At 33.9% G+C, this 24,981-nt stretch overlaps 1 protein-coding gene across 1 annotated transcript; it reads right to left on the reverse strand.

The window, feature by feature from the left end:
• Window positions 1-1,036: 1,036 nt before the first annotated feature.
• LOC123225560 (rho GTPase-activating protein 7-like) lies at window positions 1,037-23,931 on the reverse strand. The gene is made up of 23 exons (XM_044649591.1): window positions 23,826-23,931; window positions 23,369-23,573; window positions 22,397-22,433; window positions 21,892-21,968; window positions 20,625-20,695; window positions 20,466-20,544; window positions 20,218-20,362; window positions 19,989-20,108; window positions 17,955-18,032; window positions 17,709-17,764; window positions 17,552-17,621; window positions 16,959-17,046; window positions 10,019-10,262; window positions 8,858-9,079; window positions 6,838-7,185; window positions 4,161-4,210; window positions 3,300-3,360; window positions 3,133-3,216; window positions 2,897-3,010; window positions 2,636-2,805; window positions 2,409-2,478; window positions 1,806-2,009; window positions 1,037-1,641 (listed from the first exon to the last, which is right to left on the reverse strand). The coding sequence occupies exons 2-23, from the start codon at window positions 23,420-23,422 to the stop codon at window positions 1,456-1,458; spliced, it is 2,628 nt and encodes an 875-aa protein (XP_044505526.1). The 5' UTR covers window positions 23,423-23,573; window positions 23,826-23,931; the 3' UTR covers window positions 1,037-1,455.
• Between the last annotated feature and the right edge of the window lie 1,050 nt (window positions 23,932-24,981).

Below are 24,981 nucleotides of genomic sequence, written 5' to 3' on the forward strand. Positions count from 1 at the left end.
ATTTATATGAAATTAAAATTACTTTAACACTAATAATATAAAGAAACCATAACTTCATATTAATATTGTAATGTTGCCAAGATTAGTAATGTCATTAAGATCAATGTTTTTAAAATCATCTCAGTGATCAAACTAGTCATTTCATTGATTTACAGTTTGATTAGTTTAATTTACTATCAAATTATTATGTATTTTTTTAATATCAAATAGTTACCTAATTTTTTAAATATAAATCATATAAAATGTATAAAACATAATTTTAAATATGTTAATTAAATAATTGATATTTTATTACATAGATAAAAAAAACTAATTACAAATATTATTATTAATTCAATTAAAATCTTACAAATTATACCTCTTTTAAGTTTTAATAAAATTATGAAAATCCAATTTGTTAGTTTTAAATAATTTTTTCAGTTTAATGAATTTACCAAGTTGGACTGAATTTCAAAAAGATTAATATTTATATATAAATCAAATCAGATTATAAAGCTAAACCGGATTATATACTAATTTATGGCTTAATCACTCAAACCGGACGGTATGATTTGATTTTAAAAACACTTAACGAGGATATAATTTCTTTGCGTTACGTTTAAACTATAACACTCCAACTGCTGATACCAAGTTTTCTCAAGCAAGGCTTAGATTTCCCCCTTTATTTTATCATATTTTCCAACAAAAAAGGTAATTTTAAATTTAATCATGAAATTCAACGCGATCATGAAAAACAATGAAGACAAATTTTGCACACATAAGAAATCCATACGAGAGCTTATATTTAATGATACATGTCTTGAATGTCAGCCATTATAAGTTCAAATTCTTCCGTTACATATCACATTTCACTTACCAGTAAAATAAAATAAACTATGGCCCCAGAGGGTAGCCTAAACGGTAAAGGATAAAGCTCATTTGTAAATATTCAAGATCCGTAGTTACAAGTCTAGGTGACTGCAGAATCCTAGAGTTTACTGCAAAGGTTTCCCGTATTAACAAAATAGGCTATAATCAAAAGACATGAGACTTCAAATGTCAGAAATCAACTTTGAAAGTGTCCGTTTCATTGGAGACGACATCAAATCAATGAAACTACCTTCAAACACACACTTTGAATCCTGTAGATCTACATAAAACAAATTATTGTGGCGAGACTAAAAAATGTTACATCTTTGGGTCGCTGATTCCCCCAGTCTACTATTAACAAAATACACAACATGACATTTTGCTTTGTTTACAATGACCCAAGAAATTACATACCAAAAAGGAGCTAAAAAAACAGGTCAATAATGTTAGTAACCAAACCTCATTTTCGCTACCTAATAATAAACTTTAAATGAAAACCAACAATAATTGGAGTATGCAGATCTACATAGAGAAACAACTATACGTAATATGGAAGGATTTACAACAAAGCGATTGACATTCTTCTTCTTGAGTCATCACCTTTGGCTAATTCCATGGTGGAGAAGATGGTCGATAAATGAAATCTTGAGAAGATGTAGTGCCATAATTTAGATCAAGGTTGTGGAGTTGTTCCATTAGTTGAGATCGTCTTTCCTTGAAAAAATCGAGACGAGTGGTTAATTCTACCAAAGTAGAAGATGCCGTTGATGGATGCCTTGCATAATCAATTGTCTGGTAAAAACAATGGATCAATGGGAACTAATTTAGAACAAAGACACAAAGTTCACTAATCTCCAATTTTACACATGAAAATCAAGTTTCAAATCAATCAATTTAACCACATTTCAGAATTCGGCAAACAATGGGGCAGCAACTGCAAGTTAATTAAAGCTCACCTCTACTGCTCTTGAAGTGGAAGGAACGAATGCAGAATCAACAACAAGATCATCTAGTGACACAGCAGTGGATGCCTCGGTACTTCTAGATTCACTCAAGCTGGTTGACTCCATGAATTGCTTCCGTGAAGGCAATTTGCTACCACTCCCGGTTGTTGATGCTTGTCCTTTAACATTTTTCCAATCTGACCCCAACAAATTCTCCTACGGTACAATAACAAAAATATTATATTAAGATTGGTTAAAGGCAAAGAAAGTGATTTGAAGGGCAAAAAAAAAAAAAAAAAGGCACAGGGAAAGGACACATTTAGATGTTACTACATCGATATAGAATACAGTTGGTGCCTGCAAAGTCTGCAAGGTTTCAATCAAAATACATTACACGGGAATGAACTCATATGGAGAACCCAACCATGTATTTGAAAATATGCTATTTAATTTGTTATGTTAATATTAATTAACATCATCATCATTCATGCATGACAATGCATTAGTGTGGACAAGGCAAAGAAAATCCAACAAATCCTAGGCCATTTCAATAGGCAACATTCATCTTTGTTATAACCATGACCAATTGATGGCTGAACAATTTTGAAGACAAACCTCTGTTTTTTGTTTCCGTTCATGATTAACAAAAGCAAGGGTAGTATCAAAATCTTGTGGAAGAAACCTCCTGTAGATAACAGGTATTAGAAGAAACACTAAAAAAACAAAGGTAGATCAGAGTTAAAAAAGAGTTATCTCGATAAGGGAATGCTGCAGGCAACTACTATAACTTTCGACACCACACGCTGGGAAATCAAAATATTAGCATGGTTACGCAAACTCACCGCTGAGAATTATGGCTTTGGACATTTTGGTAACGGTCACATGCATCAGAGAGTGATCCATAATGATGTTGCCTTTGCTGATTAAGTTGACGATGGAGTTCTGCAACTTTCTGCTTCAACCTAGCCACATCTGCCTCAGCAAGAGCAATTTCCTCTAGCTCAGCCCTTGTCTTCACATCAATTTAAGTTAAAAGAATCACTACTGAAAATTTTTAAAATAAAAAATAAAGGAAATACATGTCTTCTGAGATCGATACAAACTTTAGAATCCATGCTGTGTGAGCTCGAGAACTGTCCAGCAGACATGCTCAAACCAACTTCTAATGCAGCTCTAAGATCTCTTTCAGCTTGTAGCTGCTCTTGCAATCTTGACACCTGTACAATTCCTTACATGTCATGACTTCAAAAGCCAATAAAAAAGTTCCTTAAAATATACAAGTGGATATGAATAGAACATATGAAAGAAAGGCAGTATATAATGAGTAAGATGGAAATACATCTTGCTCAAGAGCCAAGCGTCGCTCATGCAAAGCCTGCTTCCTTCTCTCCAGGCTAGCTTGTAAAATAGCATTTCCTCTGGCCTGTAACAAATTATGACCAATTATCCCAGAAATAACCCCTATTCTATGAGCAAATACACATAATTCAGCAAACATGATGATACCTCCTTTGCAATCCGATGTCGCAAGTCATTCTTTGTGATCTCCAGCCTCTGAATGGCAAACCTATTAACAAGTCAACATATTTACTTTTGTTAAAATAATTAGACCAATCTGAAGTAAATCAAATCAAACTGGGAGCTGATTGGAGACAGTTCTCAACACCTCAGAAGGTCTACAAAGTTCATGCTAGAAACTTTCTAGGGATGTAATTTTTTAATTGAATCTTTAGCTAAGTTCAATCATATCAGAGAATTTTGGTATCTATATCAGAGTAAGAAAGTAAGAATAATGAATCTTCATACTGATAATATCAACAACTAAAAGGTATGTATCATCAAAAAGATAATACAGACAACTATGTATTATATTTGGGATTAGTTTTTCAGAAAAAATATAGAAGCAGATCAGCTTTCTCTGACCAGTGATTTTCCTGGCACCGATAGCAATTCAACTTGCTTTAAATTCCTTTGACGCTTAAAACTCATTATGTGCATATAGAGGGATAACAAAGACAACCTGAGGACATTCATCATAAATAAAAACATAACTGCTTGCTCATCTAAAACTAGTTAGGCATGGAAACTGCCAGACTATTTAAGTCAACTTTTATCAACTGATAAGCTACCGTCTCATCACTCCCATAATATCTGATGTCATTCAATATGATGGCAGAAAAGAATGCGACAGCTTTCAGGAGTTAATTTATTCTTAAAACACGTATAATAAGACCTCCATTAGTTTGACATTGTTTAAAAGTTCATTGCAAGACTAATTTTATAAAAAATAACCAGTGTACTCATACATCAATGCTATTAGAGAATGAATATTGTAATGAAAAGAATGAATGCATGTTTGTATCTTACTCTTCTTCTCCAGAAGAATAAACAGATTCCATTGAAGGCGTCTTTCTGGCCTGTAAAAAGATAATAAAGAGCATAATATACAAAAAATTGAATCAGAAGTCAAAAGAGTAAATTATCCTATTTTTTACTTCTCTGCCATGAAAAGAAAAGCACACAAATATTCAACACCAACGTTCTTTTTTCTTGTGATAGGAAAGAAAGGGTGGACAAGTAATGAGAAACATATAACACTAACTAAAGATATGAACTTACAATAATGACAAACAAGTGGTCCACCAATAACAACCAGTCAACCACAGCTCTAAATTTCAAGCAAAAGAACATTAAAAACAGAAGCTTAAACCAATATAGTCCCCCAATTTGTGAAGCAATAAAGAAGTATTCTGATATGTTATGGACCCAAACCAAAACAATTTTTCTAAAACACTAATACTTTTCCTTCAGATAATTTGAAATTTACAATAGCAAATCAATGGAAGAGCATAATAATGGTAGATTTCCATCAAGCTATAGAAACTCTCCAGAATAATATAAATTAAAATTGAATAACTAATAATATTAAGAAGCAAAATGAGGCATTTAGGCCATAAAAAAAAAGGAAAAATTAACAATATTCTTAAAGACAAGTTGAATAAGAAAAGTTAAAGCTCAAATGGGACAGATGAATTCCAAGAACATGCATGCATCAGAATACAGCCTCAAAACAAACAGTAAATCAGGAGAAATATAAGCAAAACTCATGAATCCCAAGTTCACTAAAGTTATTGAGCTGCTGCTGTATCCTATCTTTAGAAATCCCAAGTCTTCATTGGTTTGTCCTTGTTTTATTGGATTATTGGCACATCACTTTTTATATTGATTTTAGTATTACCAAAATGTGTGTTTCATCAAAAGCAGGTGATATAAGCAAAATAAACTAAGAACAAAGCAAATTAAAGATGAAATAACAAACCTTAAGAAAAATCAATTGTCAAGTAAAAGTTCACACTTCATTTTCTATAATTCTACACATCATATTGATAGGGACCCAACACACATATTATTAATATTAAAAGAAAACTATGTTAACAACAAAAAGTCTTAGTTCTTTCCAAGGTCGTAGCCTCAAAGGCTGCCCAAAATACCCAACTAACACTATTTCCCCCTCTCTTCTCTTTTTATTCTACTAATATCCTAATTTTAAAATTCAAATATTATCCAAATCAAATATTTTATCTGAATCTCCCTCTTATCTATTTATTCTACCAATATTCTAGCTTTAAAATTTAAATATTATCCAAATCCAATATTTTATTCGATTCTCTCTCATCTTTATTTATTTTACCAATATCCTAATTTTAGAATTCAAATATTATACAAATCAAATATTTTATCTGAATCTCAAATATATAATCCCAATATAAAATATATTATACAAATAAAATATCTTCTTAATTAATTTATTTATTGTTATAATTACTGTAATAATTTTTTTATTATTGAATCCTAACATTACCCATCCTTAAAGTGGGAAAATTGAAGTCTTTTTTTTTTTTAACCCACCCATTTTGATGTTTTTTTTAACATTTCGCAATTTGAAAAATCTCACCCATTTTGTCATTAGTCTAATTGCCCCCAATGGTTAGAAATGTCAACACATGTTGTTCGCCATCACTAGAAACACTGATCTAGACTCGTTTGTTCTAAGCCCCATTGTGTGTGCCTCAAATCCCAACCTTGCGACCCTTTTCTCTCCAAATTCAACATCCTCCATTGAGAATGCACCAAGAACTCCAAATGCAACCTTGATTTTGTTGTCTTCCTCCTCAATCACTTCTCCTTTTACAGCTTCCTCCTCAAACAACAGCGATGGTGGCTGAGCCTTAATCTCTTTGTCTGCTTCCTTAATTACCTCCTTTTTCATGACTTCCTCCTTAAACAACGTTGGAAATGACAAACACAACTCTTTCAATGCCTTCAAACACTTTTTCATTGCCTTAAATCCATTGGCCAGATTATCTAATCCAAATTCCACGCCTTCTAACTTCTCTTTCACTGCCTCGAAAATCTTTTCAAAATCAACTCTATTCTCCATCCTTTCCATCCTTTTCCAAACCTTGTACGATCCATATCTCACTACTTTGATACCAATTTGATAGGACACAACATAAATATTATTAATATTAAAAAAAAATTATATTGGCAACAAGAGATGTCGACTCCTTCCAAGGTTGTAGTCTCCGAGTAAGTCAAAGGTTGTTTGAAATACTTAAATAACAATATTTTTCCCTCTCTCCTTAATCCAATTACCTTTATTGATTCTACCAATATCCTAAATTTAAAATTCAAAAATTATCCAAAAATCAAATATTTAATCCTAATCTCAAATAATTTATCATAATCTCAAAGATCTTATCCTAATATCAAATATTTTATTCAAATAAAATATTTTCTTAATTGATTAATTTATTGTTATAATAATAATAATTACTATAATAATAATAATTATTATTATTGAATCCCAACACATATATTGTTAAGAAAAATTGTCTTCAATAAAATAAAATTAAATACAGAATTACCAAAAGAAAAAAGAAAGACATAAGTAACTCACTGACTGCATTTCTCATCTTGATGTAACTTATTATTGATTCATGTAATTTTCTGTGAAAATGAGAAAACAAGTATAAAAACTCACATTGCTTCTCCCCCAAAATGCAGACCGCTTTGTACCGAGATTGGAGCTTGTAACTTTACTAACTGGCTTCTCACAAGATGAGTCAATTCCTGATGCAGAAAGTGGGTGCCCAGGATCCATTGAAGAGAGAATCTCATCCATTGAACGGTAAGATTCAACTGCAGGTAAGACATCTGAAGCCTCAATCTCTGTTATTGAATTTTCAGTCCCTTTCTTTGGTGTACCTTGATCAATCATCTGAAAAGTAGGATCCCTGATCTGTGGAGAATCAACTGGCAGATTAGGGTTATCAGCTAGAGCAGTATTGTATCTTGGGGATGCTACATCAGACCCATCACCACCAAATGCCTGAATGTATGCAAAAAGAACTAATATCAATAAAAATTTGATCTTAGTTAATTTCCATGAGGACTTTAATGAACACAAACACCATAACTAAGCATAAAAGAAAATCAACATAAAATCAAATAAGTTAAGTATTCCCATCTCTTTAAACCTGCTTTTGAAAAATAAAACTGAAACTTTTTCCTCTACAGCAGACACCAAGTATATTGAAATAAGAAAACTATGTGCGCTAACAATAGGACTAATATGTGTATTAATAATGACATGTCATTATATAATTGTGAAATTTTGAATTAGAGATAAAGTAACATACAATTATATAGTGACATGTCATCATGAGTACACAAATTAGCATTCATTGTTAGTGCACTTATTTTTACTCATATTGAAAAGATGAAAAGTTTACAATGGTCACCAGCTGTCCACTGCAAGAGTGCTAGATCTTTACATAAAAATCTCAAAAACGTTGTGTGATGAACACTCAAAAGAGAGAGTCTACCACAGCCCATAAAGCCACATAAAGTTAGAACATAGATATCAATTGAAAAACCCCTAGTCACTTATGATAAATGAAGAAAAAATTACGTAATTTTTCAAATCTTTCATAATTTACTCCCAATGAGCAACAAAAATTCCAGTTTCTCCCGCAAAACACTAGCATCTTCTCCATTACTCTCTTCAAAGATTCAACTATTCCTTTCACATCAAATTACCCACAAATGAGCTAAAAGTGCACATATCCGGTCTTGGCATTATTTACTATGCCATAAGTTGCAACATTCTCCCTAAGTAAAGAAGAGTATTTTCTTTGAGTAACCCACAGAATTTTCATTTCAATGCAAATAAAAATGAAACAATTCGCAATGTCACAATGTTGGTTATCAGAATGCCAGTGACGCAAGAGAAAGGATTCACAAAGCTGACAAGGCATGCAATTCTAATTTCTAGTTATATGTTGACTCTGCCATCAATATCTTGTGACACCTACAACAAGAAACACAATAACACCATTTCGTAAAAACATTAGCAGAAACTTTAGTCTGTTCTCAACATGTCTAGGACTTTCTTCTCAAAACAGATCTATATTGTAAAACAGGACAATAGTCAGAAGTCTACGTGAAAAAACCCATGAAATCAACATTTTGATCACTTTCTTTTCATTTTATTAGAAAACATAAACTTAGTATTACAATAAAAAGAGATGAAGAAGTATAATTGTGGACCATGTATGCAAAGAATCAAAATCAAGAAATGCAATTTTATACTGACTACAATGAGCTGGCCCTACCTGAATGAAAAACTGCAAACCTATATGAAGTAAACCCAAAACAGCTTCACAACAGAGATGAATAGAGAAAAAAGATATCTAGAAACTTATTAACGGCTAAAGCCCAAAGGAAAGCTAAAAGTCAATTCTTATCCCACAACTCATAACTACTCCCTTTTCACCAAAAAACTGATTACTCTTTCTAGCCAAACCACCTAAAAGTTACTTGAAACAGCAAATCTCCAACACATTTTGGCAACATTTTTTATCTCTTAGAGATCACTATCATTACGTTGCACTCCTTCAAAAGTTATTGATATTTATTAGAAGAATCATGCTTTAAATCATAGATTTACCATGTTGGAAAAATAACTGTTCAAAATTGTATGTATGGGAGGATTCAAGGACCTTGTAGTCATACAGATCGCTGCCAGCATAGCCACTACTTTCACTTAATTTTCCACTAAGTGCATGTTCACGATCATCATCAGTTTCTGGATCAACTTCATTTTCTGCATCATGGTAGCCATTATCTTTTATAGCAACATTTTCTTCATCACTTGAATCTTCACTACCACTGTTGTCATTCCGAGAATCAGCTGAGATAGAGTATCTGTGTAAACTTTCATCCTGAAACACAAAGCAGCATATGTAAGCACCAATATAGAACTATAATAACAAAACACACCTGACATACTCCAATTTGCAAAATTGTAAAACACAAGAAAACAGGTGGTCTGTAGTCATAAGCAGCATTAAACTAACAATGTCATCAGACCAAAAGTTGTATAACAATCACCATCATCAAATTCTTATTAAAGAGTAGTAAGATGGATATACAATCATGTGCAACTCATTCACTACAGTATTTAGGACTGAAAAGCCATTATACATGATCAAGCATCAATTAATCAATGCCAATCCACAAAAGGAATATTTTTCATACACTGATTAAGCAAAATATTGGAAAAGTAACAAAGAACACAAAGCAACATAACCTCATATCTAGACCATACTAGACAATATTCAAAAACTCAGCATTTCATCCAACGCAGCATGCTGAATTCTAATAACAAAGAAAAGAAAAGAATCCAATTGAATAATCAAAATAATAGCCCTACCAAAGCGGCGTATACAAACTAAGGAAAGACCCCAAGCAAGCTAGATTACTATTCAAACAGCTCAATTTTTAATTATACTAGCATTCTCCCTTGTTTAGTAGTGGAAACCTTTTTCCAAGTTCTCTGGTTGGTCAATATTATTCACTGGGACAGTACATTAACACTCTGTAAATTCCACAATACAGCTCTAGTCTTTTCCTGGATTTCACTTATAAGAACTATAACATTTGAGGGAATGAAAAGATCCTTCCATAAAGTAATTCGGATCTTAAATTTTAAGATTCAACACATAAAGTAAAAGCCATAAAGCCCTAGCTCATGAGTTTCAGATTTGCAATATATGGAATATTTAACATACAGAACCTGTGTACATATATTAAATCATCAACCAGTGGTTTACCCTATAATGTTGCAGATTCATGAAGCAATTAAATAAAGAGTATCTTACATCAAAAATATTCTCATAGTCCTCCAAAAGAGTTGTAATGATGGCTTGAGCATTATTAGCAGCATTTGCAGCGGCAAGAAGCTGAGCAGAGTTGTCACCATTGATGTCAAAGTCATCTTCCAATTCACATTCACCAGCTAATAGGGGGCGTAAAAGTAAGGGTGCCATGCAAGCAGCAACAGCAGATGCAGTCATTCGATTTTCATGAGCATGTGAAGCAATTGTATGCATCATCTTCAAAATTCTGCAGAATATGACATGTTAAGTATTAGAATTAAGTATAAATATGAAATCTTTTATACAATGCAAGCAATCACTATCCCAAACCCCTAGAAACGGATATAGCTTAGAGGCCTCCTCTTCCTCTCTCCACAACACCCACACCACACCCCCCACCCCCCCACCCCCCCAAAACACTAATCTACACAACAAAAGAACATTCTTCTCTTTCACCACAAGTTCTCCACAAAAATAATCCAAGTCACAAAATCCACTTTGATAGTTTCTTTTTCTTTTATTTTTATTTTTCAGCATAAGAAAAAAGGTTTCTATTAGTCAAAAGAATTACATAATTGTGAAATGAATCAGAGGCCTACTCAGAGAAATATAAAAAGGACACAAAAACAGAAAACAAAGTCGCTAGAGCATCCAAATTCCACTGAATGAGGAAAAAAGATGTTCCCTGCCACTCAAGACCATGATTTCTATTCCACAGCACGTCCAATCCTCTCACACCACATAACCCAAACATCAACCAAAATACAACATCTCCAATTCTTCTTTCTTTTCTTAGGAAAAGAACTGTGATTCTTGTATTGAGAAAAGATCTATCCAAAAGAAATATCATGTTCAAACAAAAAATGCAATACCACCTCACAATTAGCCAAGCTAAAAAGCAATTAAGAAATAAGTGACTAAAGCTTTCCACATCCTTTCCACACAGAATGCACCAATTTAGAAAAAGGACAAGCACAGCAACCTTTCCAAAACAAAATCAACCGCATGAACCATTCCATGAGCCAGTAACTATGATAGGAACAGAACTTTAGAAGGAACTTTAACCCTCCAAATTGTCAAAGGAATTAGTTGGTCATTCAAGGCTAGCAGATTTTATGGCTGATTTTATGCCATTCATTTTATGGCAGATTTTATGTTTTATGGCTGATTTTATGTCATTCATTTTATGGCTGATTTTATGCCATTCTATGGCTGATTCTATGGCAGATTCTATGCCATTCTGTGGCTGATTCTGTGGCTGATTCTATGCCATTCTGTGGCTGATTCTGTGTCATTCTATGGCTAATTCTGTGGCAGATTCTATGGCAAACTCTATACCTTGTACAGCTGTAATTATTGTTGTAGGCTATTTTTAGACAGATTTGTATATGGTAGTTTAGCTATTTTTTAGAACTAAAATTTAGCTTGTATTCATAATATATAATAGCATTCTTCTCCAAGAGGAGGACACCATTTTTTGCTCAAAACTTTCTAAGATTATCATGGTATCAGAGCTTTGGTTCTAAATTCTCCTGTGTCTCTTCGTCTTAAATCCAACTCAGTCCTAGTTCAGTCCTTTGCTCTTAGTTATTTTGATCGAGTTATCTCAGCCTCATGTCTTCAGACAAGTATGATGTCTTCTTGATTCGTTTTAATGGCAAAAACTACTCAGCCTGGGCATTTCACTTCATGATATTCGTCAAAGGCAAAGATTTATGGGGTCATATTGATGGCAGCAAACCTGCACCTGACAAAGACAAAGACAAGGATGAGCACTCCAAGTGGGAAGTCAAGGATGCTCAAATCATGGCATGGATTCTAGGATCTGTGGAATCCAACATCATCTTGAATCTTCGACCCTTCAAAACTGCAGCTGAAATGTGGAATTATCTAAAAAAACTCTACAGTCAACACAACACTGCTCGTCGATTTCAACTTGAACATGAGCTAGCAAATCTTCAACAGGGCAGTCTCACTATCTCTGATTTTTATTCTAGCTTCATAAATCTTTGGGCTGAATATACTGATATTGTCTATGCTACCTTACCGCCCGAAGGTCTTAGCTCTGTTCAATGTGTACATGAAATTACTAAGAGGGATCAATTTCTTATGAAACTAAGATCTGAATTTGAAAGCACCAGGTCTAATCTGATGAATCGAGAAACAGTCCCATCCTTGGATGCATGTCTCAATGATTTATTTCGCGAAGAGCAACGACTTCTTACTCAAGCCACCATGGAACAACTTAAATCCACTTCTGTTCCTATGGCTTATGCAGCTCAAGGTAGGCCAAAAGGTAGGGACATGAGTACTATTCAGTGTTTTTGTTGCAAAGGATTTGGCCATTATGCTTCAAATTGTTCAAAAAAATTTTGCAACTATTGCAAAAAGGATGGGCATATCATCAAGGAATGTCCTATTCGACCCCCCAAGAGATCTGGAACAGCATATACTGTCTCAGTTGGTTCCTCTAGTGCTGGTAGTTCTGTGGATACAGCACATCTGACACAAAGTGCTCCTGCTCCTGTTCAATCTGTGACACCTGAAATGATTCAACAAATGATCATTTCTGCATTTTCCGCATTAGGACTCTCAGGTAAACCCTTCTCTAAACCTTCTCCTTGGTACTTTGATTCCGGGGCTTCCCATCACATGACAAACAATGTTAAATCTCTTACCAATGTGAGTAAATATCCTGGAAATCTCAAGATTTATACAGCTGATGGCAACTCTTTGCCTATCACTGCCACTGGTGATGTTTCTTCGTCTATAACCAATGTCTTTGTCTCTCCTAACCTTACCACTAATCTTGTTTCTGTCGGACAATTAGTTGAAAATGATTGTAAAGTGGAATTTTCTAAATCTGGTTGTGTTGTGCAGGATCAGCATTCGGGGAAGATGATCGCAAGGGGGCCTAAAGTAGGACGACTTTTTCCTCTTCAATTTCCTATGTCTCCATGTTCCTCTTTACCTGTTATCACTTGTAATTCTACTTATGTTGATTATCGAGCATGGCATAAACGTCTTGGACACCCAAACTCTAATGTACTTCATGCTTTGCTAAATTCTGGTTTACTTGGAAATAAAGGATCACCATCTCTTAGTACTGTTCAATTTGATTGTAATTCTTGTAGACTTGGAAAAAGTAAAGTTTTGCCATTTCCCATTCACACACCTAAGATAGTCCAGCCTTTTGATTTGATACATAGTGATGTATGGGGAATGACACCAATTACTTCCCATGCTAATTACAAGTATTTTGTCACTTTTATTGATCACTATAGTCGCTTCACATGGATTTATTTTCTGCATTCTAAAGATGAATTGTTTTCAGTTTTTAAGTTTTTTCATGCATATATTCAGACCCAATTTTCTGCCAATATCAAAATTCTTCGTTCTGATAATGGGGGTGAGTACATGTCTCATTTATTCCAAGAATTTCTGCAAACCAATGGTATAATTTCTCAAAGGTCTTGTCCTTCAACCCCTCAACAGAATGGGGTGGCTGAAAGAAAGAACCGTCACCTTCTAGATGTTGTTCGTACCCTTCTATTAGAGTCATTTGTACCCCCTCGTTTTTGGTGTGAAGCTCTCTCCACTGCTGTCCACCTTATCAATAGGTTGCCTTCTCCCACCTTAAACCATGTTTCTCCTTTCTTTCAATTATTTGGTCATACTCCAAATTACTCTAACCTTCGCACCTTTGGTTGTGTGTGCTATGTTCATCTTCCTACACATGAACGCACAAAACTAACAGCTCAGGCTGTTCAATGTGCTTTTCTAGGATATTCGGTGCACCAAAAAGGTTTTCTTTGTTATGATCCCAACCTCCGACGTATTCGGGTTTCTCGAAATGTGATTTTCTTTGAAAATCAGTATTTTTTTTCCACACACAAGGATGACCTTTCTCCTTCATTCTCTGTTTTGCCAATATTTACTAACTCTTCTGCAGAATCCGTACCTTCTAAGCCTCTCATAGTTTACCAACGACGCAAGATTTCAGCACCTCTTGGGCCTCCTCCAGCTCATTCCCTTAATGCTGATCCTGTTCCAGCAACTGCACCAGCACCTCTAAGACAAAGTACTCGAGTTCGTAAACCACCAGATAGGTATGGTTTCACCTCTCCTTTATCTTTGACAGCCACTGTGTCTTCTATTCCTATTCCTTCATCATATAAACAGGCAATGAAGCATGAATGTTGGCGGAGAGCTATTGAAACAGAACTTCTAGCACTTGCAGAAAACCAAACCTGGGATGTTGTTCCATGTCCACCATCTGTGAAACCTCTTGGTAGTAAGTTTGTGTTTTCTATCAAGCTTCGTTCTGATGGATCCATAGAACGTCACAAAGCTCGGTTGGTGGTTCTTGGCAACAAGCAAGAGTATGGCCTAGACTATGATGAGACCTTTGCACCGGTAGCCAAAATGACCACTGTACGAACAATCCTCGCCCTTGCTGCATCACAATCATGGTCTTTACATCAAATGGATGTAAAGAACGCTTTCTTACATGGTGATCTCAAGGAGGAAGTTTACATGAAACTCCCCTACGGTATGCCTACTTCTTCCCCTAATGATGTTTGTAAACTAAAACGCTCTTTGTATGGATTGAAGCAGGCACCGCGAGTATGGTTTGAAAAGTTTCGATCGACTCTCCTTGGTTTTTCATTTACTCAAAGTCAGTATGATTCCTCCCTTTTTCTCCAACGGACATCTAAGGGCATAGTTGTTCTCCTTGTTTATGTGGATGACATTGTTATCACCGGTTCTGATATGGAGGTTGTTTCTAAACTTCAGAATTTGTTGCACTCTACTTTCCACATGAAAGATCTCGGCCAACTTACCTATTTTTTGGGGTTAGAGGTACATCATCAGCCTCAAGGTATCTTCTTGAATCAGCACAAGTATATTATGGATTTGGTTCAACTAGGTGGACTCACAAACACTAATTCTGTTGACACCCCAATGGAAATTAATGTGAAATATCGGCGTGATGAAGGGGAACTTCTTGAGGATCCTACTTTGTATCGGAAGCTGGTTGGAAGTCTTATTTATCTAACTATCACCCGCCCAGACATCTCTTATGCTGTCCATATTGTCAGCAAGTTCATGCAAGCTCCTCGACATCTCCACTTATCTGCAGTCCGCCGCATCATTAGATATATTCTTGGCACACCTAGTCGTGGCTTATTCTTCCCTACTGGTTCTTCCCTCAAATTACAAGCCTATAGTGATGCAGATTGGGCTGGCTGCCCGGACACAAGAAAATCAACTACAGGATGGTGCATGTTTCTTGGTGATGCTCTTATCTCTTGGAAATGCAAGAAGCAAGACTCGGTCTCCAAATCATCCACCGAGGCGGAGTACCGTGCCATGTCTACTGCATGCTCCGAGATCATTTGGTTACGTGGTCTTCTAACAGAGCTTGGTTTCTCCCCAGATCAACCTACTCCCTTACATGCTGACAACACTAGTGCCATCCAAATTGCTGCCAATCCTGTCTACCATGAACGCACGAAGCACATAGAGGTTGATTGCCACTCTATCCGGGAGGCCTATGATCGCCAAGTTATCACTCTCCCACATATCTCCACTACTCTTCAGATTGCAGATATTTTCACGAAATCCATGACACGTCAGCGACATAACTTTCTTGTTAGCAAATTGATGCTTGTTGACTTACCAGCATCAATTTGAGGGGGGATGTCAAAGGAATTAGTTGGTCATTCAAGGCTAGCAGATTTTATGGCTGATTTTATGCCATTCATTTTATGGCAGATTTTATGTTTTATGGCTGATTTTATGCCATTCTATGGCTGATTCTATGGCAGATTCTATGCCATTCTGTGGCTGATTCTGTGGCTGATTCTATGCCATTCTGTGGCTGATTCTGTGTCATTCTATGGCTAATTCTGTGGCAGATTCTATGGCAAACTCTATACCTTGTACAGCTGTAATTATTGTTGTAGGCTATTTTTAGACAGATTTGTATATGGTAGTTTAGCTATTTTTTAGAACTAAAATTTAGCTTGTATTCATAATATATAATAACATTCTTCTCCAAGAGGAGGACACCATTTTTTGCTCAAAACTTTCTAAGATTATCACAAATCACCACTGAAGATTTAACTAGCTCCAATAAACTTCATCAATCAGCCAATTGAAGAAAGATTAGCCTATAAAACAACCTGATGATTCAAGCTCCCAAGCCATATGATCCTTCTTCAAAAAAACATTCTCAATTAAAGAATGATGAGACAATAACTCATTCACTTCCTCATCCTTCAAATCTCTGAAAAACTCACAGTTCCAGTCAAAACTTACCTAGACAGTTATCAACAATTGTTCACTTAACAAGACTAAAATACTCATGATTACCTGTAAAATGTGAATAAAAGGAATCTACACCACTCAGTCCACTATCAAATATCCAACAACGTCAAACTTCAACAGAAATGTCACAAGCAAAGTAGTAGTTTGTTATCCTTTTGATAAATGATTGGTTCCCAAGCACAATGGTTCCTTTCACTTGCTTTCTGTAAATTTCGTAGGTCAAATATTAGTCCTCCCAAATCCACACTTCTGTATTCATCAAAATTCAAATAGAAGGCATCTGCACAAAAAATTTTTTCCTTTTCCCCGAAAAGAGACCCAGATTGTTTCTCCTAATTCTTCCGGGGAATATCAGAATGTCAAGTCTGCTTAAACTTGTTCCTTATTAAGCGTCGCACTTTGCAAATACACAGGTTTGGAGATGCTCATTACCAATAACCATTAACTTCATCTTAGAAGAAAGGAAGATATCAAACCAAATCCCCTATATATATTATTGTTCTATGACCATCTACCTCACATAACTGGCTATCAAACTCCAAGTACATCAAATCTAAATAAAAACACTACATAAAACATAGACTATGAAAAGTGAGACATGGAAGATTACCTTTGTAATAAACGCCGATTTGGCTCTGGAAAATTCTCCAAAATTGCAGAGCGCATTGCACTTATCCGAGCTTCTTTCTGATCAATTTCTTATCAATAAAACAACAGAGCAACAATATCAATATCTAGATACAACTAGCATCTAATCAACTAAAAAGGGAAAATGGAAATCATGAACACAAGGATTTAAAAGATTAAAAAATCGAAAAAAAAAAACAATCAAAAGTTTATGGAAACATGCACCAGCTTTTATGCACTGATGATTGCACATGGGATCAATAGTTGAACATTTTCCCCAAAAAAAAACTGCATAAGGCTCTAAGAAAATATTATTACACAAATTGAAAACATCAAGATCTATGAGATTTTTATCCAAAAGGTAAACAAAGATCACAAGTCCAAATATGTCTTATCCTCTAAATCTTTAAGGACTCTCTGTGTTCCACTAGGCAGACATCCCATCAGTTAATCTCAGTAACCCAATGCAACGACTAAAATGATGAAAGGAATCCCAGAAACCAATCGTTATTTTCTTTCTTTCAGTTTAAATTTTTCCGCTAAGACACAAACCAACCTCAATAATTATGAACTTACTGTAAGCCTCCAGCAATGCAGTGCAGCAAGTTGCTGGAACCGGAGAGGAAGGAAGCTCCCTGAGGACATGCTGCAGAGAAAAAAAACAGCATATTGTTTGTCAAATTACTACAAAGGTCTAAAAGTCACAAATGGCATCAGCTAAAGAAACAAGTACCTTAACACAGTCACCAACAACATGTGCATCCTCATTAGGACCAAATTCAGTCTTTCCTAGAACAGTCAAGAAGAAATAGGTGAGACATAACTGAAATATGCGGTGCATAAATACAAGATTGCACATGTAAAATTACAGACAGATGAAAGAATTAATTAATCACAACAATATTAATAATTTTTCGACCTCACCAATCAATTGATGACATCTATACAGAAATATAACAAATTTGAATGGAAGAGATACCCTGTTCGTACTCTTGAACTCTGTGGTCTACCTCCTCAACATCTGCTGCTTGACGTAAAATTCCTTCCACTTTAGTTCCTGTTGAGAAATAGCATTCAATCAGAAAGCACATATAATAGAACCCATTTTCCAGATTTTACAAATTGCCAACAAATTTTCATGATTCTAATGCTTGTCTTTTCTCCAATCTATAGGCACTAAAGAGTTTTTGAACAAGATAACTCATACACACACACAAAATCATACACACCCCAAACATAACCATAAAAACAACTTATTAAATTTTGATTAAATGGTTCGGTTGGCCCTCCCTTGTTCTGGTGTTGAGGCAATGTCACACAGCTCACTGCTGTTCGCTGGTTGTGAGAGGAAGTAATGCTTTAATACTTTGAGCAGGACACGGACACAAAGGTCGAATTTGAAAAAATATCTTTCACAAAAAGGTTTAGATTATAACTTCTAATACTATTGGTTTGTCTAAATTCTCTTTTGTTATCTTTTCATCTATTCCTAATATAAATCCACCAGACGTTTCGGTACACAATAGATATGTGACCAATGCTCTTTTGCACCATATCTCTAGCACATGTTTCCATTTTTCTTTGTTGGTTGATTTTGTGGGGATTTTTCCTTTTCTTGTTGTCTCTAGCTTGTTCCACTTTTCGTGGGATTTCTTAGAATATCTGCCTCAAGTTTAAAAGTTATTTTCATCATGAAGACGAACTCTTCGAAGTCCAAAATTATTATAATGATTAGCAGTATTCACTTAAAGGAGTGATAGCACTACCACAGGCTACATATTGATTGGTTTCAATCAAGTTTAGGAAACTTTAAAAAATAATTTTGCCTTGTTCAAAATTGTGCCCACGTTAAGATTATGTGGAAAGAAATCAATGAAGAAAGCATGTTAGAAAAATGCAATCTCCACAATCCACCATTCTAATATGTTCCTCCACCAACAATATAAGAAACACAACTTTAAGAAATATTCAGAATTAATTTCTTGCTTACTTGTTCACAAATTGTTATTGAGAAATCATCAATATCAAACTCAAGGTAGATATACAAAGAAATCCCACCAAATGTGGAAGAAGCCAGAGACGAAACAAGAAAAGGAAAGAGCCCCAAAAAATCAGCCAACATAGAACCATGAACTAGTGTGCTATAAATTTGGCACAAAAGGATTAGTTGAGTACCTATTGTACACCAAAAAACATCTGGCGGGTTTATATTAGGAAGACATAAAGGAAAACAAAAGATTATTGAGACATACACTATCGATAACTTGGATCCAATTGATCCTCCTACTCTTGATGTCTCTAATATCTTTGAAAATGTAAATGGAGAATTGTATAGCCGGTAGTCTAAATAAAGTATAGCCTCTCTATAGTTATACTCTATATGGGAATAACTTCCATGTAGTCATAAAAAAATTTTTGGTCCTAACTTAGGCCAGTTATAAATAAGACTTGTCTCCACATAGTAATAATTATATGTATATTTCAAAAAATATAGACAATGTTACATTAAACTTTTAAGATGAAATAAAATATTTATCCAAAGTTGCTTGGCAAAAAGATTTATTCTTTAGAATTGTGATCATGAATCTTTTACCAACTGTTTAAAGTATGTATTACAATAGAAATTCCAAATTTAAAATCATTGGTTTTTTCACTGTACAAAGAAAATCTTAATAAGACAAGAACTAGCAATATTAATGAACATTTAGCAAACTTGGATACCGATTTTAGACAACCCTTAGAAAAGGAAAAATGCTTTAAGCATTGAAATCTCAAAAAGATTAACCAAATAGCATTTATACCAGCAGTTAATTTATATGACAGAAATAAAAAATTGTTTACTATTATAAACACAAACATAGACAAGAAAATTTAATCACATAAAACTTCTAAGAAACCACTGGGGTCCAAATTTTTGACCTCAGCAATAAAAGGAAAAATGGAAAATTAATTTGCAAACAAAAGTTGAATAAATAGATGATGAAAACAATTGTGCTTTTTGAATACCACTTACCGAATTTCTCAAGAAATCGAAGAGCTTTCTCAAGAAATGATGGACTTCCATCAATATCTTCAAGAGCAAGCAAAATTGGTCTTCCAACAACCAAAGATTTAATTGGACGCTTGTCCCTCCCTGTGTAGCATATTTAATTTCTACTTAACCACATGGACAACAAAGCATCAACTGATAACAGAATGAAGATGATTAAAAAAATTATGAGAATGTAATGATTACTCAGTACATTGGTGAAAAGGGCCTTCGATTACATCATTTGTGTCATTCCGAAAAATCCCATTGTGTCCTATAACAAGAGCAGCACTTGGCGCTTGTGCAAGGGCATGTTCTAGAGCTATCTTCCACTCACACAAATCCTCAACTGTCTCAGCCTAAAGTTTAAAAAAAGAAAAAAAAATCCACTTGAATTAAAAATCTCATGCAAGAAGATGAAAAGCAGTTAAATAATAATTATTCAACCAATAAATAGGGCACCTTAAGGGTAAAAGCTCGACCATCACGTCCATCAGGAAACAATACAGTCAACAATTTCTTATCTTCTCTAACAACAACACTATAAGAAATGTAGGTGTAAATGTGAAACATAATAATTGAAAAACACTAATACAGATAAAAAATACTGATTATGCATACCTCCCTGAGTTGTTCAAGTCTATTCCTCCCAATGTCAGATTTACTTCACCACCTCTTTGCGGTAGTGCACTCTAAATGACAAGATGAAAAGCTTTTCAATTAATTCTAATCATTAAAACAATTATGCATCAATATGTAGGACAAAGAACCGTAGTTTGATAAGAGAAATTATTGGTCTGTTGATGTTTTACTAAATACACTTGAAATCTCATTAAAGTACATAAGTTACACAACCATAACACAATAATATTAGAGGTTTCAAATTCTTTGTGTGCATGATAAGAAAAGGGAAGGGGCAAATGAAAGGACAGTAGAAAGATCCCCACAAAAAATTCAAAGGTGAAGACAATTAGACAAGATCATAAATTTTTTTTTTTCCTCATTTAAAGTTAAACTCTTTGATATATATGACCTCTAGGATTATCCATAATTTGCATTTGATTGCTAGGTCTTGGGGTAGACCAAAATGAAAATTGGCTCAGTCATTAATATAGTTTCCTCCCAAAACCATTATGAGATAATTTAACCCTCATTAAGTTCTATCAACTGAGACTAATGAATTTCCTTATATTATTAAGTTAAAAAGTAAATTTTGATCAAGAACAAAGAAAAAAAATTAACCCTCATTAAGTTCTATCAACTGAGACTAATGAATTTCCTTATATTATTAAGTTAAAAAGTAAATTTTGATCTAGTACAAAGAAAAAAAATTAGAATATGCATTCACCATAGAACTATCAATGGTAAGTGGAGCTAATATAAGAATTTTCATGGTGGCTACAGGTAACCATTTTGGCTGAAATTGACAATATGTTAATATATCAGTTAACGAAATTGAATGCCATGTATTTCTCTCAATAAGTCAAGAGGCATAGGTTTGAGCAACTGAGTGAATAAGTGGAGAAATTGTTAGTAGACAAATTTTAAACACTAGAAAAGGGAAACAATAAAAAGTATGTGATACTTTTCCAGGTTCTCATACAATGAAGTTATCAATCCATATAATGTGCCATGTGGAGGTTACTATGCTGAAGGCAGTAGAAAGTGACATTTTTAATGTACAGCATCCACTTAAAGGGCCCTTCCCCTATTCTTTTTAAGTTACAATTCACAGTTGTTTGTAATTCAGGCAACTGACCAATATGCCAACAATTCAATATGCATTTGGCCAAGAACAATGAAGACAAATCTAAACTGAAAATTTACTGACAAATTAAACATATTTATAGTATGGAAAGCAAAGAAAAATATTACAAATAATTCTAACCGGATCATTTTTAAAGAAAACCAAGGAAGTGCGTGTCAGAATAAACCACCGCTTCTTCCAAGACTTCCAACCTATTCCTGCAGAAATGAATGTCAATCAGGATAGCATAAAAAGATATGCAATAAAATTTGATGATAATTTAATGCACAGAATTCAAAAGCATAACATAATATTTTGAAATAAGCATTATGCAGCTTGGTTTTAAACAAACTGAAACACCTGCAACACTTTTCTTCTTTTTTTTCCCCCTTAAAAGAATCTAAGGACAAACACCAACGGATATGTCTTACAATTTATTACATGCTTGCTCCAAGTAAATAAAGTATAGACAAACAGATGCTAAATATAGGAAAACAAAAATTAGATACATAAAAGGGGTACCAAAGGATACAAATGTACTCTAGTTTACTAAATGTCTGAACATCTCTATAGTAAGAAAACAAAGATTCAAATACCCTTTCATGGGGATGAAAAAGCAATGGGGAAACTCAAAACCTTTACCAACCTTTCGAAGATATGAAAAGTGGACCGCTCTTGAAAACCTGTCAAACCACTTGACGTTAGAAAGCTCAAAAAAAATTTCTTCCCAGTTTCTCGTGAAACCGACTTGCATATAAAGCACTAAAAATAGAAAGGAAAAAACAACAATAAATTAAAGTGATAGAAGGAAAACATGTAAGCTTATTTTTGTAAATAGAGTGCACCGCTCATTTCAATATCTCAGGTAGTTTTAGCACCACCACTATCAAAGCTATCATCATTATCCAAAACAACTAAAAGCCTAAACCCCAAGGGTTTCACTAACTAATAAGAGCCCTTGATTTCAAGAAAGTGGTGAAAAGTTCAACTTCCCTTGTGGCTGCCACCTTGGGATATTATATCCAATAAGTCCGAGATTTAGGGTCTCAAAGAATCAAAAATACAAAATTTCAGTACACTTCCTATATTATCAGACAAATATGAACAAGAGCAATTGATAACCTTGGTTCCATTTTTCTCAGCAACCAGGGTAAACAGCATCAAATTAAATAACACTACTTCAATTCAAGGACTCTTGTCAAAAATTAAAATTCTGAAATCCAAAGTCTATATCAGCAATAATGAACTTACAAACTGAGTTCACTAATGCCGCGTTACTCTAATCAAATATCAAACGTTTTCCTGTCTTGCGTTAAAAATAACTAATATCAATTAAGTCAAAAATAATAATAGCACTGAATTTCAATAATATCTGACAGAAATGAATTTCCACATTTTACCTCAAACCAAACAGATAAGTAAATGCATTAACCAATCCTACCAAAAATAGCCTATATAATTCAAACATTCCAAATTCCACATAATTCACCATCCATAATTAAAACAAAAGCACATGTAATAAAAATGCAAAACACAATCATAAATCCACCATAAGATCCAAAACCTTATCATCCAACCAAATTCACTTTCTCCCCCAACTAAACACACAACCGCATACCGTATTAGACCCTCCGGGCCGCGGCCGCTCGAAAGGCGCTAAAGATGCCGACATTTCCAAAACACAAACATCACATTCCACCAAAAACAGCCAAAAATCCTCAACCAAACCAAATCGAATCCGCCACTATCACCATTGACTTAACTCATCCAAAACCAGTAGATCGACGATCAAAGCAAAAGAAATTATCAGAACAAGATCTGAACTGCGAACAGAACCAGTAAACGCAAGAGAAATATTAACAGAGACTTCGGCGAGGAGCCTTAGGATTTGATTCGATACGAAACAGTAAAGAAGCAGCAAACGGTAAGAAAAACAACAAGGTAACTTTAAACAACCGCAATCAAGGAGTAAATTAATAATAAAATAATGAATTGATAGTTAGTTTGAGGGAGAGATTCAAGAAGAAGGAAGGAGATTAACGTTAATGGTATTTGAATAAGGATTAGGTACTGACAGTAGTTGTCGAAGTAATAAGGTAATGTGAGAGAGGAGAGCTTGGCTTTGCTTTTCACCTACTTCTTCCGGCTGTAGAGAGAGAATGAGCCTAGTGAAGGAGGAGTTAGGTGGTCTTCTCGTCTGTAGTCAAATCTATTCAAACTGGAGTGGTTAACCCATAGCAATAGGCCACGTCACCCAACCGCGAAACATCGATCGTTGATTGTTTTTTTTTAAATTAATTAATTGAACAATTGCTTCCGCCGTTTACGCTTTACCCTTTTTACCAAAAGTGAAAATTAACAGGCCCAAGACTTTTTTTAATGGTATTTTAAAATTAAATTTTTAATTTTTTTAATTTAATAATAGTAAAAGTATCACTAAATTGAGATTTATTATATTTGATATAATTTATTTGATTTTAAAAATAATAATATAATTCGAATAAAATTTTTAGTTAAAAAATGTCAAAATTAATAAATTTTTTTAATTATTTTGAAACCATTTATTTTAATAAAGAAATTTAAAATTTTAAAAATGTCATGAAAATAAATATCACTAACTCTATATACAAATTTATGGGTTTACACATACTATTATTGCCATTTTAAATAAGATTTTTAATCTCTGTAAATTATAATGGTAGGAAGTTGGTAGAATGTTGCTTCCAATTATATATTTTATATAAAGATAATTGAAAACCTTGAGGTTATTCACTTGGGGGCGTTTGATTTGGGTAATATTTTATTACTAAAATAGAAAGATTACTTTGAAGATAAATTACTTAGAAGATTATTAGGTATAAATGATTACTATGTTTGATAAAATTTGATAGGTATAAATAATTATTGTGTTTTGTTAAAGGTAATAAAAGATTCTAGTAAATTATTTTACTTAAATACCCTTGAATATAATGATTTTTAAATATTTTTTATATTATTTGTCATATTAATTAAAAATAAATTTATTTTTATCTCAAAAAATTAATAAATAATAATATAATTATAATAAAATCGAGATTACCTTGGTAATATTTAAATACCTAAGGTGAAAGTGGTAATCAGATTACCACCTATATTACCTGTCACGTCAACATTGGTAATAGAATATTACTGTCATATTTTATTATTGACAAATCAAACAAGGAAATAAAAGATAAATTACCAAAGTAATCT

The sequence above is a fragment of the Mangifera indica genome, chromosome 9 (assembly GCF_011075055.1).
Source record: "Mangifera indica cultivar Alphonso chromosome 9, CATAS_Mindica_2.1, whole genome shotgun sequence".
Taxonomy (NCBI): domain Eukaryota; kingdom Viridiplantae; phylum Streptophyta; class Magnoliopsida; order Sapindales; family Anacardiaceae; genus Mangifera; species Mangifera indica.

Coding starts and splice junctions, on each gene's coding strand:
- LOC123225560 (XM_044649591.1), bottom strand. CDS start 23,422: ATGTCGGCATCTTTAGCGCCTTTCGAGCGGCCGCGGCCCGGAGGGTCT. Junction 22,434..23,368: donor GGCCCGGAGGGTCTAATACG/GTATGCGGTTGT, acceptor GTGGTTTGACAG/GTTTTCAAGAGCGGTCCACT. Junction 20,696..21,891: donor TTTTCTTTAAAAATGATCCG/GTTAGAATTATT, acceptor CTTGTCATTTAG/AGTGCACTACCGCAAAGAGG.